General features: G+C 45.5%; 3 protein-coding genes across 5 annotated transcripts in view; 2 read left to right on the top strand and 1 right to left on the bottom strand.

Annotated features, from left to right (window-relative positions):
• Window positions 1-3314, top strand: part of slc12a1 (solute carrier family 12 member 1) — an 11833-nt gene extending 8519 nt beyond the window's left edge. Inside the window, exons 21-26 of the mRNA XM_037980054.1 lie at window positions 307-435; window positions 841-952; window positions 1071-1157; window positions 1238-1373; window positions 2403-2470; window positions 2549-3314. Coding sequence (XP_037835982.1) covers window positions 307-435; window positions 841-952; window positions 1071-1157; window positions 1238-1373; window positions 2403-2470; window positions 2549-2684 — 668 coding nt within the window. The 3' untranslated portion in view covers window positions 2685-3314. The remainder of the gene's footprint in view (window positions 1-306; window positions 436-840; window positions 953-1070; window positions 1158-1237; window positions 1374-2402; window positions 2471-2548) is intronic.
• A 787-nt stretch (window positions 3315-4101) lies between these two features.
• Window positions 4102-6351, top strand: dut (deoxyuridine triphosphatase). 3 transcript variants are annotated; one of them, XM_017404183.3, is made up of 7 exons: window positions 4102-4284; window positions 4856-5003; window positions 5094-5185; window positions 5269-5313; window positions 5388-5462; window positions 5890-5960; window positions 6233-6351. In XM_017404183.3, exons 1-7 carry the CDS (start codon window positions 4167-4169, stop codon window positions 6287-6289), a joined length of 606 nt encoding a protein of 201 aa, XP_017259672.1. In that variant the 5' UTR covers window positions 4102-4166; the 3' UTR covers window positions 6290-6351. The 3 variants fall into 3 exon arrangements, with proteins under 3 accessions (XP_017259672.1, XP_017259671.1, XP_017259674.1); XM_017404182.3 differs by having other exon boundaries at window positions 4153-4284; window positions 4815-5003; XM_017404185.3 differs by lacking the exon at window positions 4102-4284 and having other exon boundaries at window positions 4390-5003.
• A 194-nt stretch (window positions 6352-6545) lies between these two features.
• The window catches only part of fbn1 (fibrillin 1), a 53763-nt gene continuing 47760 nt past the window's right edge, over window positions 6546-12548 (bottom strand). The window contains exons 56-60 of the mRNA XM_037979892.1: window positions 11697-11825; window positions 11501-11620; window positions 10381-10612; window positions 10115-10301; window positions 6546-9256 (exon numbers count right to left, since the gene is read on the bottom strand). Of these exons, the coding sequence (XP_037835820.1) occupies window positions 8876-9256; window positions 10115-10301; window positions 10381-10612; window positions 11501-11620; window positions 11697-11825 (1049 nt within the window). The 3' untranslated portion in view covers window positions 6546-8875. The remainder of the gene's footprint in view (window positions 9257-10114; window positions 10302-10380; window positions 10613-11500; window positions 11621-11696; window positions 11826-12548) is intronic.

The following is a 12548-nucleotide window of genomic DNA, read 5'->3' as shown; positions in this document are numbered from 1 at the left end:
CAGAGTTAAAGAGAATAAAACCATCTTTAACAAATGAAGTCCGTGACTCAGGTCTGATCCAATCAGCTGCTCTCTCTCAGGATGGTTCTGTGGGTCTAATCCAATAATACGGACCCATTCTTAACCCAGTCAGCATCAGGGCCTGCAGCGTCCCGCTCCGTCTCTGTCTCCGTCTCCCCACAGAGGACGGGGACGCTCGTTAGTAAACCATCTCCATCCTGATTAGACCTGAGGAACGGTCGTGTCTGTCCCAGCCTCTGATGCTGCCCTCCGGTTCACCCTCCCTCACATTTCTCTGCCTGCCAGTGTCCGTGTGCGCCCCCCCACCCCCCCAGATTGCCAGGATGAATGAGAAGCTGATGGAGGCCAGCGGTCAGTTTAAGAAGAAGCAGCCGAAAGGCACCATCGATGTGTGGTGGCTGTTTGACGACGGAGGTAGGTGTTTGTTTTCTCCTGTTTTAGTCATTCTCTGATCCACTCAGGCTCAAATATATCCATACACCCCCACTAACATTTGGTTAAATGTCTCTTACAACCAAACATGATCCCACCAGGCAGCAAATATAAATCCAGCTGTGAACCGAAGCTCAAACAGGAAGAAACTGAGCTGTGCGACAAAATAAAACAGGAAGCTAAGTTCAGGGACGCACAATCCTCATAGAAATAACAAATACAGAGATAAAATCAAACAAATTAACCTGCAACAAAAGTCCCAGACTGTGAGAAGCCCAGAAACATGAAACCATGGGAGGTGAACCTGCCTGGTCACCATCATACCTGAACTGTAGCTCCAGTTACTGGGAAGTAAACTGGTTTTCTGATATATTTGTTGTGTCTCAGGCCTCACCCTGCTGCTGCCCTACATCCTGACCACCAGGAAGAAGTGGAAGGACTGTAAGTTAAGGATCTTCATCGCAGGGCAGCCTGAACGCAGCGAGCTGGACAGAGAGGAGTGAGTGGAAGCTCTCAGACGTTTTACTGACTGAGTAAAGTGACAGAAATCCCATAAACAGACAACATCAGCCCAAATGATGTGAAAGTTAATCAGTTTGTGATGATTTGGTTTGCAGGATGAAGTCTTTGTTACAGAAATTCAGAATTAAGTGCAGCGACATTAATGTCATCGATGACCTTCATATCAAACCGCGATCAGACAGGTAACCACCGGCCTCCTCGTTCAGCCAGCTGAGGAGAAGATTTTTATTCTTCAGTTCGTCTCCTGGTGTGTTTTCTGCAGCCTGAAGATGCTGGACGACATGATTGAGCCTTTCCGTCTGCGTGAAGGCTCCAAAGACAGTTTTCAGGCTGAAGCCTTGCAGAAGGAGAACCCCTGGAAGATCACCGACACGGAGCTGAGCAGCTTCGAGGAGAAGGTGAGACCTCCTGGAAGGAATGCATATCACCCTCCACCTCACGTCAGAGTAGGCTACTTCCACTCCTAAGTTTAGCTTGAGGTCAGTAAAACTGACTGAGTTGGAGCCATTTCTGTGTTTGCTGAGGTTGAGTGGTTGTGGTGGCCATCTTGAATCAGGCTGGAGTTTGGTTGAGGACCAGTTTTCCTTAAACCACTGCTCTGAAACTCGTTTTGGTGCAAAGACACGTGACCCGAGTGGATTAAAGCAGTCAGTTCTGCTTCTCAACACACCCTCTGTATCCACCAACATGACTTACTAACTATTTCACAAAATCAACAGATCCGTCTTTACTAACATTACATAATTCACACAAAGCCCAGTTACTCACCACAGAATTATTCATTTCTTTGCTGTCTCCAATCCCTCCACTAGATGGCAGTGAAACAAAGCTTTGATTGATGAAACGGTTCATTGCTTCATTTGCACATCACTAGAACTACGAGTGTAGGCAGCAGATTTAAATCTGATAAAGAACCAAACCCCAGGTGAAAGGATGGATTTATTAGGTGTGTTATACAGGAGCATCTGACAAAAGCTGAGGGACAACAAGGAGCTGAGGTCAGGTGTGCTGATTACAGATGAGACCCAGGTGTGAGCGAGCAGGTAAACAGGGAAGCTGAGGGAAAACATTGGCTGCGGAGGAGGAAAATTTCTGTCTGAATCAGAAACACTGATTTCTAACTGAAAACAGAGAAACAATCCAGAAACCAAACCCTTCCTGAGAGTTTCATTAACAGCTCCTCTGGTTCATATTTTACTAACAGACAAACAAACACAGACACTTATGGATGAAAAGCTGAATAAATAAAGGATAAATGTCAGAACTGAACTCTAATCTGAGTCTGCAGCAGCAGAATAATCTGACAGCTTTTGTCCTCATCTCTCCTTTTCTACAAATAGATTTAATACAATCTGTCCAGTGGCTCATCAGATATTATGCTAACACTCCCAGCGGGTGATAATAAATAACATGTTGTTGTTTTGCAGACTCACCTCCAGGTTCGACTGAACGAGCTCCTTCAGGAAAACTCCAAGTCAGCCAACCTGATCATCGTGTGAGTGTCAGCAGCTGATGGACGCGGGTGAACATGTAATCCAGATTACTGATTCTCTCTCCTGTTGACCCCCTGCAGGAGCATGCCCATCGCTCGGAAAGGATCCATCTCGGATTTCCTCTACATGGCCTGGCTGGACGTCCTGACGAAGGACCTGCCTCCAACTCTGCTCATCCGAGGAAACCACAAGAGCGTGCTGACGTTCTACTCATGAGCAGAACGCAGAATGCAGCTGGAGGGGAAACAAAGGGAACGTGACCGGGAACATGAACCGCGTTCACAAAGACTGCAGGAACGTGTAGGACACCGAGTCCAAGGGAAACATTCATACTTTAGCAACAAAAATAGATAAATAAACGAGAAAAACCCAGAGCAGCAGACAATCAAACATGTACAAAGTTTCTGATGGTTCTCGTGCTGCAGATGGCTCATGCAGGGGATGCAGGATTCATGCAGTGTGCTGCTGGATGAAGGCATGAATGCAGACAGAAACATGAGGCTCACTCACTCATTCACTCACTCATCCATGGGGACAGGAACACCAGAGTGGATATCTTTGAAACAAACTCTTCTATAAATGATTCTCAGCAGGATTTTAGCTTTCATTAGATTTTTAGTTTTTTTGGGGGGGAACGGTTTGATTTTCTTTTTTCTGCACATTCTTGATATTCACTGAGTGTTAAAAACTTTATTATTTGTTTACTTGTTCCATATAAACCTAATGTTACTCTAACTTTACACTTTTTTTGCTTAAAGAAAACTGGGGAAAACAAAATACTGTGAGAATTATTTGTATTTTTTGTGATTTTTCTGTGATTCTATTTATAAAAATTATTATTTTGTGACAACTTGTAATAAAAAACTAATAAAAAAACTACTACTACTACTTCTGATTCAAAATATGAAAAAGCCCAAATTATCATATATTTGAGCTTCTTAAGTATACAAACTGTCATAAATATTAGAACTAGTGTGTATCTGGCAACACTATCACTAAGATTTGTTCAGATTTAAGTTCATCTTTACTCAATTCAAAGAATATTTGTTCAGAAAGCAGTCCAGACATCTTAACAGAAATTCAACAAACATGATAGTTATTATGATGGGATTAACTGGGATTACAGACCTCAAACAGCAGATAAAGGAGGCTGACGTAGAGATCAGATTCAGGCAGAAAAAGCATCATAAAGCAGAAAATGGGGGGAAGATGGCAGAAACAATGAGAAGAAGAAAGAAAAGGTTGATTTTAAAAAATTCAACAGAAAACAGGAGAAATGAGGCACGCTGGGAGAAACTTGAGGAAGCTGTCAGATCAGACACATGAGATTAAACGGGACTTTATTTATAGTAGGGAAACATAACCCAGGTAAACGTTTAAACTGTGGTCAAGAATAAACTGTAGAACATATTTTATTATACTGTCAGAAGTACAGAAATGAAAGGTTTCATCTGTTAACAAGAAAGTAAGATTTGTATTAATTTAATTATTAAAAAAGAATTTAAAATGTGACAGTTCTCAGGTAACTTTGGCAAATAAAGAGCAAATGTTTCCAAATCCACAGGACTTGTTGTCCATGATGAGAGGAATAAACACAGTTAAGGACTTGTTATGGAGGGGGAACAACTGCGCATGCTCGAGTGACATTCTGCGCATGCGTGACAAACTGACAGTCTGGGACGATAATACTCCACAAATATGACAAGAACGCTGCTCAGAATAAAGGACTTTCAGTCATGCTTCTCGTCGTTTGGCGCTGCTCCACGTTTCTTGACAAGAAGACAGATTCATACTCAGATTATAAAAGCAAACAAAGGTAAGCAAAAGCTAGAAATGCCGAATACGCTCTGACGTTAGCTTTGCTAACTGATGTAGCATTTCGTAAGTTATGATCGTTTTCGGTTTTAATATTGTGTTACATTTGGTTTATAGCCTGTTTACGGAGTGAACATCTGTTTTATTCTGTTGCGTTGTTCATGTAAAGTGAAGTTTTTAGCTTCTACCGGAATATTTTAAATGTTTACATCAGGAAACAACACGACGTATCGCGAGATTCTTTCAAACAACACTCGCGGAATGGTTGCCATAGTTACAAAGTCTCGTTTGTGACTAAATCCTGTTTTATCTTTTTTTTTTCTTCAAACCATTAAAATGTAGTTTCGTTGTAATATTTTGGAGCTATCATAGTTTTTTTTAGTGTTGTATAATTCATCTTCCGGTTCATGGCGTATCATTTCCTGCGCGGGACATTTCAGATCTCAGAGCGCAAAGGAGCAGGGCTGTTTCTTTGTTCGGAATTAGGAGTATTTAGGTGTGTACTGTGAGTTAATCTTTAGTTTGCTGCAGGAGTTTAAACTGTGGACACTTTGCCGACATGCCTACCCTAGATGTTACAGATGTTTCTGCACTTTCTCCATCAAAGAGGGCGAAAACTGAGACGACAGAAGCTCCTGTGCTCAGGTTTGCTAAACTTTCTGAGCATGCCACCCCACCGACACGAGGCTCTGCAAAGGCAGCAGGATATGACCTCTACAGGTTGGGCTTTTATTCTCTTACCCATTATTTAGAAAATAAACTACTCTGGTATTAGTTTCACATGCTGAAATCTGAGCTTTAATTAAACAGCGCCTATGATTACTCCATTGGAGCCATGGATAAGGCCATTGTGAAGACTGACATCCAGATTGCTGTTCCACATGGATACTACGGCAGAGTGGGTGAGTTTACCTGACTTTTGACCGTCCTGCGTGCACAGATTAGTCAGTACCGTCAGACTGAAAGCACCTTTTTTCTGTTCCAGCACCAAGATCGGGCCTGGCAGCGAAGCACTTCATCGATGTCGGTGGTGAGTCTGAGTAAACCGCTCCGTCCGGTTCTGCAGCATGTCAGAGGTCTGAACCCGTCTTTGTTTGCTCCTAGCCGGTGTCGTAGATGAAGACTACAGGGGGAACGTGGGCGTTGTGCTCTTTAACTTCAGCAAGGAGACATTTGAAGGTGAGCTGGGTTATCTGTAAAGTATTTAAGCTTTTCTAACGAGAGGACCAGCTGTACGTGATGTTCAGGTTCTTTATCGAGTTCCTGGAGAACGTTGGTTTTATTCTGTAACCCCAGGGTTTACTTCCTGTTCTCAGCACTGAAACCTTAATCCACGTCCACCTGAGGCCTGCTAATCGGCTCCAAATTACATTTTAAATAATTTCTACTTAATAAAATACTTACTGGTCCAGGTCCTGCTTCTCAAACATTTTACCTGGTAAAATAAAATAATCTTGTTGCATTTTTGTTCCACTTCTTTGAAAATGTATTTTTAAACCTTTAAGGACTTGAATGTGACCAGATGTAGTTTCTGTGTTAATGTGGGTCTGTAAGAGATGAGCTGTTTATCACTGATCTGTGAGAATCGTTTCGTTTCTCTTCACAGTGAAAAAAGGTGACAGAGTCGCTCAGCTGGTTTGTGAGAAGATTTGTTACCCAGACCTGGTGGAGGAAAAGGTAAAAGTCTGTGGATTAGGATTTACAGAAAATCCAGATAAAAGTAACAGATTGGTGTTCCTGTCAGAGTGAACCACTTTGGCCCACTCCTCTTTACAGAAACTCTAAATCCCACTTTTTTGGATTTTCTTCAGTTGATCTTCTGTTTTTCTACCATTAAAAATGAGAACCTATTCGTGTCTTTGTAAATAAGCAGACCTGCAGACGAGGAACTGGTTTTCTTCACCGTCTGGCATCAGATCAAAAATAACTTCATCTTTTTCTTCTTTTAGACACTCGATGAAACCAAACGCGGCGCTGGAGGCTTTGGATCAACTGGACGCAACTGAAAGCTTCTAGGGTATAAAGTGAAAATGTATGTTTTGTAAAATAAAGTTGTTCTGTAAAAGAGTCTTATTTCTTAGACAGTACATGTAAATGTCCACATGGTGGCAGCAGAGGACAGCAGTTAAAACCTGCAGCTCACTGAAGGAAGTTTGGATTTTTTTTACGTGTAATTCCATTCTGCTGAGCCGAAACACTCAGATCCTGTTTCCCTTCCTTGGAACGACAGCAGAGGAGGAAGGACGAAGCAAGCAGAGTCGGTGTACACCAAAAATATGTTTTATTGTGACTTTCCATCTAAAGCCTCACGGATGTGAACACGGACTGCTCTGACCTGTGAAGACGTGCGGTCGCTAAGACCTCAGTGCAGAATCATGAAGGCCCAGGTGTGTGTGGGCTGTAGGTGTATACACAGTTTACACAGGAAGTAGTTGGTCATTATAAGCACCATTACACCCCCCACCCCACCCCCTCTAATCCAGGGGCTTCCTCTAGTTTACAAATACTGTATAGATTAAAAGTGGCGTTGATTATTACAGTATAAACACATTTACATGTAGAAAGAGCAGAGAGGCTGCGATGCTCGCTGTAAGGACAGGGCCGCGGGAACAAGGGGGGCTCGGGGTGCTACAGCACCCACGTGCAGATGACAAAAACAACGTCACAAATTTTACAAATAAATGCATAAACAAAAAAAAGCCCATTAGTTTTGTGTAGGTTTATAATCCAATTATATTTGATGGTATTAGCTGATTAAAGGGGAGAAATGAAGTACAGCGTTTCCCCCGACACCCCCGAAGTGCCGTGGGTTCAAAAAGTATTCATCCATTTTGTTCCCTAAAACATGGAGTTTAATCAGGTTTTTATTGGGGAATAAACTTGTTATAAATCTTAAAAATGTCAAACTAAGGAGTTGTCTTTGGCGCCCTGCATCAGTTCCAGGATCCTGGTCCATCAGGTCTCTTTAGGTCTCCATGAGCCTGGTCCATCAGGTCTCTTCAGGTCTGTCTCCAGGATCCTGGTCCATCAAGTTTGGACTTTTTGTCTATTCTTCATGTCCAAACATCTGCAGCTCCTTCAGGTTGGACGGTGCTGCTCGTGTCCAACAGTCTTTAAATCAAACCAGAGCTTCTCAGCTGGACTGAGGTTCTGGACTGTCCTGGACCGCTCCAGAACCTTTACCTGGTTCTCCTTAAACCAGTGGAGGGTTCTTCATCAGAGGGTTTAGGCTTGTTGTCCTGCTGGAAGGTGGACCTCTGTCTCAGTTTCTCTGTGTTTTCCTCCATCTTTAACTCTGACCAGTTTCCCAGTCCCACAGCATGCTGCTGCCACCACCGTGCTCCACTGTAGGACTGGTGTTCTCAGCCAGATGAGACCCAGACTTGGTGTCGTCCTTGATGTTCGGTCTCCTCTGACCACAGCACCTTCTTCCACATGTTTGATGCTCTGAGCAGCTTCTAGTGGTCCTGTGGACAGTCCTCTGTCTCCCAGCTCCGTCTCTGTCCCTCTGATTAATGTCTCCGCTCTGTGAGTTTGGGTGGATGACCTCATCATCTTTCTGTTTCCTAATAATGGATTTCTTGATCTCTGTGGGATCTTGTTTTAGAAACCAGCCCTGATCTGTTCTTCTCTCTGACCTGTGTGGAGAGATCCTTGGTCTTCATGATGTCTCAGCCCTTCCTGTTGGTCCAATCAGAACAGGTGTTTCTAAACTGACTCTTAGATCTGATTAAACTTCAGCTTCAGGCTTCAAACACTTATCAGTTTTAGATTTTTGAAATGATTTAAAGCAAGTTTTCTCCTCGTTTCACTTCCTTAACTTTGAAGAATTATTACTTAGAATCCAATTAAAACCTCAGTTAAACTCCAGGTTGTAAGGGAACAAAACGGACAGATCCCAGGAGGGGTGAATACTTTTGCAGGGCACTCGTTCCCACGGCTTTGCTGTCTCTGAACACGGAGTTTGGGACTGAAGTGCAGTGCGTTCAGAAGTGATGTTAGCACCAGTAGATGTGAATCATTCTGTCAGTAGGAAAGATGGAAGAAAGGAAAGTTTAAATAGGATTCATTCAAGCTCAGAAACAGATCTCAATAGTCCACAGTTGGTTCCTTTCCTCTCCTAAACGTTCTTCATCTCATCATCTTCATTGAATTAAACATCTGGGGGAAAGAAGTAGTCCAGATGTGTTCAGTCATTTATTTACTTGAGGAAAGGAAAGAATTGATTTCAGACTATTGTGACTCAACCTTCTTCAGTCAAAACAAATTCATCTTTCGGAGCTTTGTGCAGCCCACGTGCCCTTCAGAGTGGCATCTGATTCCACATATCATTATACAACGTTTAGGCCCAAATTAAACAGCTGTTCGCCCTCCGAAGTGCTTAAAACACAGCTGGAATCATTTCCTCACTCAGCCGCTGGTTTCCACAGAAACTGTATCTATGATATGTAGAATCATCTTTGGTCTCGTGTCTTTGGTGGCGAGCTCTCCTGTCTGTCGGAGCTGCTGACCCAGAGTCAGACGTTTGGCCTTCAGGGGGACTCGGATCCTGACTCTGGATCAGCAGCTGCTGCCAACAAGTCATGTGAGGGTTAATGAAGGATGAGCTGCACCCTCATCTTCAGAACGTCTCCCAGCTGTCCTGTGAGGTAGTCTTTATCGTGTTGGTCCTCCAGCTCAGCCAGCTCCTTCTTCCTGTAGAGGGGCACGCTGCTGATCTGAAGGTCGTACGCCCCCGGCAGCAGCGCCTTCTTCTTACTCAGATGCAGGAAGCTGACGCCCTCCTTCTGGTTGATTTTGAAGAGGCCTTCCTCGTTCCCGTACTCGATGTTGTAGCGCACGTGGTCGCTGAGCGTGGACAGGGCCGGGGTGAACTCCAGGATGTGGTCGCGGTTACTGAGGCTGCTGATGTTCAGGTGCAGCTGGAGGGTGTTTTCAGTGTCCATGCTGGCCAGGCTCACCTCCTTAGTCAGCTGCAGACAAAACACCCAAACAAAGTGTTTATCGCTGATCTGACAACGTGGGATCATACCGGCTCAGCCGAGCAGGGAGCCTGATCTGCACAGTCAGATGAATCGGAGCCAACAATAATGTGCCCTGTTCAGTCTACGGCAGAGGTGTCCAGTCCTGGACTTGGAGGCCCTCCAGCCTGCAGGTTTCAGATGTTCCTCTGCTCCTCAGCAGGTCTTCAGGTCCTGCAGAAACCTGTTTATCACTCAGTCATTCAGATCAGGGGAGTCAGAGCAGAGAAACACCTGAAACCTGCAGGACAGACGTCCTCCAGGACCGGGGTTGGTCCTGAAGGACGTCTGTCCTGCAGGTCTTAGATGTTTCTCCTCTCCTCAGCAGGCTGGACCGGGACTGGACACCTCACACACTCCTGTCTCTAATTACTGCTTCACATCTCAGTAACATCATTTCTCCTCCGGTTAAAATGAAAGATATTTACAATCCTGCCTTTGATGGCAGCAGGTGATCATGTACAAGCCTGACTCCCAAAGAGTTGAGACGTTTTATAAAATATGAAGTAAAATAATAAGAATAAATAAAAATTTTATTCACAGTAGAACACAGTCAACATATCAAATGTTAAAACTCAGAAGTTGTTCCTTTTGTAGGAATAAATAAAATAATTTGAGTAAATTATTCGACGTCCATCAACAACTGATTAACCTTTGGAATCCACCCAATTCAAGATGGCCGCCGCAGCTTTCTGAAAGTTTCATTCATGTTGCTAAAAGGCTGAAGCTCCCCAGAACCTCCACAGACCCAGTCCTCTGGAGGTTCTGGAGGTTCTGGAGGTCTCGGTGTCCCCTCAGTGGACAGCCTACCTGCAGGGCTTCAGGAGGAGGGTCCTGGGTGGAGGAGGTGGAGTTGGTGCTGCGGCGCCTGCGGCCCTTCTTGGGGTAGCCGTTGATCTTACATTCATAGCAGGCTTCAGGTGAGAGCGAGTTGTCGTCGTCCTCCCCTCCCTGCTCCTGTCCTCCGCCGCTGAAGCCCAGGCCGGAGACACAGTGTCTGAAACACACAGAGACATGAGTCCAGGACACGCAGCTCGTCCCTCGTCCCTCGTCCCTCGCAGCAGAACTCGGCCTACCCCTGTCCTGCGCGGTAGTATCCGGGGGGGCATCCGCACAGGTAGCCCCCGTCGGTGTTGGAGCAGCCGAACTTGCAGGGGTTCTGGCTGGTGGAGCACTCGTTGACGTCGGAGCAGCTCCCGGAGGTCTGCTCGTAGTTGAAGCCGGTGGGACAGAGGCAGCGGAAGCTCCCCAGGGTGTTGTGGCACGAGGCCCCCCCGCAGATCTGACTGTTCAGACACTCGTTCTCATCTGGGTCACAGGAAGCAGGCAGGAAGTCAACAAACGAGGAGCTCATTCCAGTTACAGACAAACAATACTGGGAAAGTCTGCCCTGAATGTTATCACAGAAAGACATAAAACGCACAGGGAACCTTTACAAACATGCAAATAATGACAGATGACTTTTTATTTGGCTTTGCTTTTATCCCCCTCTCTGCACTGAAAACCATTTCTTGGCACCTAAATGCAGTTCTTTCAAAAGGCCTCACAATTAGGACAAATAATAAATGTCAGCAGAAAGACAAATGTTTTTAGTTTCAGGAAAGACACCAGATTGGACATGTTTTCTGCTGAAACTCATACAGCACCTTAGACCAGTTCTTCCTCAGAAACCCTCTTTATGCACCAACAGGAAGCCAAGCATGGAAACAAAGTCCTGACCATTTTCTGCCCTTCAAAATAAAACTAACATCCACTCTGATCCTTCAGACCTGAGCTCAGGGACGAGACGTCAGGAGGGTTTTCTTCTTATAGAAGACTCGAGCACACAGCACTACATGAGACCTGAAACCATGCCGATCCACCTGGCCCAACAGCTTTCCTTTTATGATTCAGAACTTCAGGTTCTCCTGGACTCGTGAGCTCCTCGTACCTGAGGTTTGACCTCAGCGCACACAGACATGACGGCATTATGGGGCTCAGATTTCATTCTTGTGCCCGGTCGTAAACTTGAATCACTTATAAAGGAAACCCTGAGTGTAACAGAACCATCTGATGTAACTTCATGATTAGCCAGACTTTTGATTATAATTTTAAATGGTTTTTGTTGACAGCCTTTCACTCCCCCTGAGATCTTCAGCCCCCTCCAGGTGGGGAACCACCAGCTCCACATTTCCTGATAAAAGCAGCGGTGCTCACCGACACACTGGTTCCACTGGTAGTGCTGCAGGTATCCCTGAGGGCAGCTGCACCTGTATCCACCCACCAGGTTCTGGCAGCCGTGCTGACACCTGTGGCTTCCATCACACTCGTCCATATCTGTCAGGAACCAGAACATGTCATATAATATAAGACTATAACCGGGTCCTGAGGCAGGGTTCAGCTGGTTCCAGACCTTCACAGGATTGTCCGTTGGGGTCCAATGAGAATCCTCGCTGGCAGTCACAGCTGAAGCTCCCCGGGGTGTTCTGGCAGACCCCGTTAGAACCGCACAGGTTTGGGTCTGTGGAGCATTCGTTGTTGTCTGCACAGAGAGGAGAGGAGGTTCAGATCGGGCCAGAACTGGAGCTGTGGCGAAAAGGTTGATGATGATGACCCTGAATGTGCTGAAACTGATTCTGGAGCTGCCAGCTCGACTCATTGGTCTGCAGCTTTTTCAGAATAAAAGAGCAGAAAGCAGGAGGAGGGAATATTTGAGGGGGAAGTTTATCCACCTCTCCAGGCTCTCTTCCACCTGCTCCCTACTCTCACTGCAGATCACAGCGCACGATGCAAACAGAATATAAATCAAAGGCAAACTAAACCATCTCTAGCTGATCCTGGGTCTGTTCCGTGACAATAAGAGGACCCTTCTCCAACCTGTCCTCAACCCGTCTCTAACCTGTCCCCAACCCGTCTCCAGCCTGTCTCTGACCTGTCCCCAACCTGTCCTCAACCCGTCCCCAACTCATCTCTGACCTGTCTCCAACCTGTCCTCAACCCATCCCCAACCTGTCTCTGACCTGTCTCCAACCTGTCTCCAATCTGTCTCCAGCCTGTCTCTAACCCGTCCCCAACCCGTCTCCAATCTGTCTCCAGCCTGTCTCTAACCCCTCCCCAACCCGTCCCCAACCTGTCTCCAACCTGTCTCTAACCTGTCTCCAACCTGTCTCTAACCTGTCTCCAACCTGTCTCCAGCCTGTCTCCAACCTGTCTCCAACCTGTCTCCAGCCTGTCTCTAACCTGTCTCCAACCTGTCTCCAGCCTG

This window comes from Kryptolebias marmoratus, linkage group LG15, assembly GCF_001649575.2.
Source record: "Kryptolebias marmoratus isolate JLee-2015 linkage group LG15, ASM164957v2, whole genome shotgun sequence".
NCBI classification, from domain to species: Eukaryota; Metazoa; Chordata; class Actinopteri; order Cyprinodontiformes; family Rivulidae; genus Kryptolebias; species Kryptolebias marmoratus.
The sequence above is the reverse complement of the archived record's forward strand: the minus strand, read 5'-3'. Positions and strand labels throughout refer to the sequence as shown.

Coding starts and splice junctions, on each gene's coding strand:
- dut (XM_017404182.3), top strand. CDS start 4,205: ATGCTTCTCGTCGTTTGGCGCTGCTCCACGTTTCTTGACAAGAAGACA. Junction 5,004..5,093: donor GCAGGATATGACCTCTACAG/GTTGGGCTTTTA, acceptor TTAATTAAACAG/CGCCTATGATTACTCCATTG. Junction 5,314..5,387: donor GCACTTCATCGATGTCGGTG/GTGAGTCTGAGT, acceptor GTTTGCTCCTAG/CCGGTGTCGTAGATGAAGAC.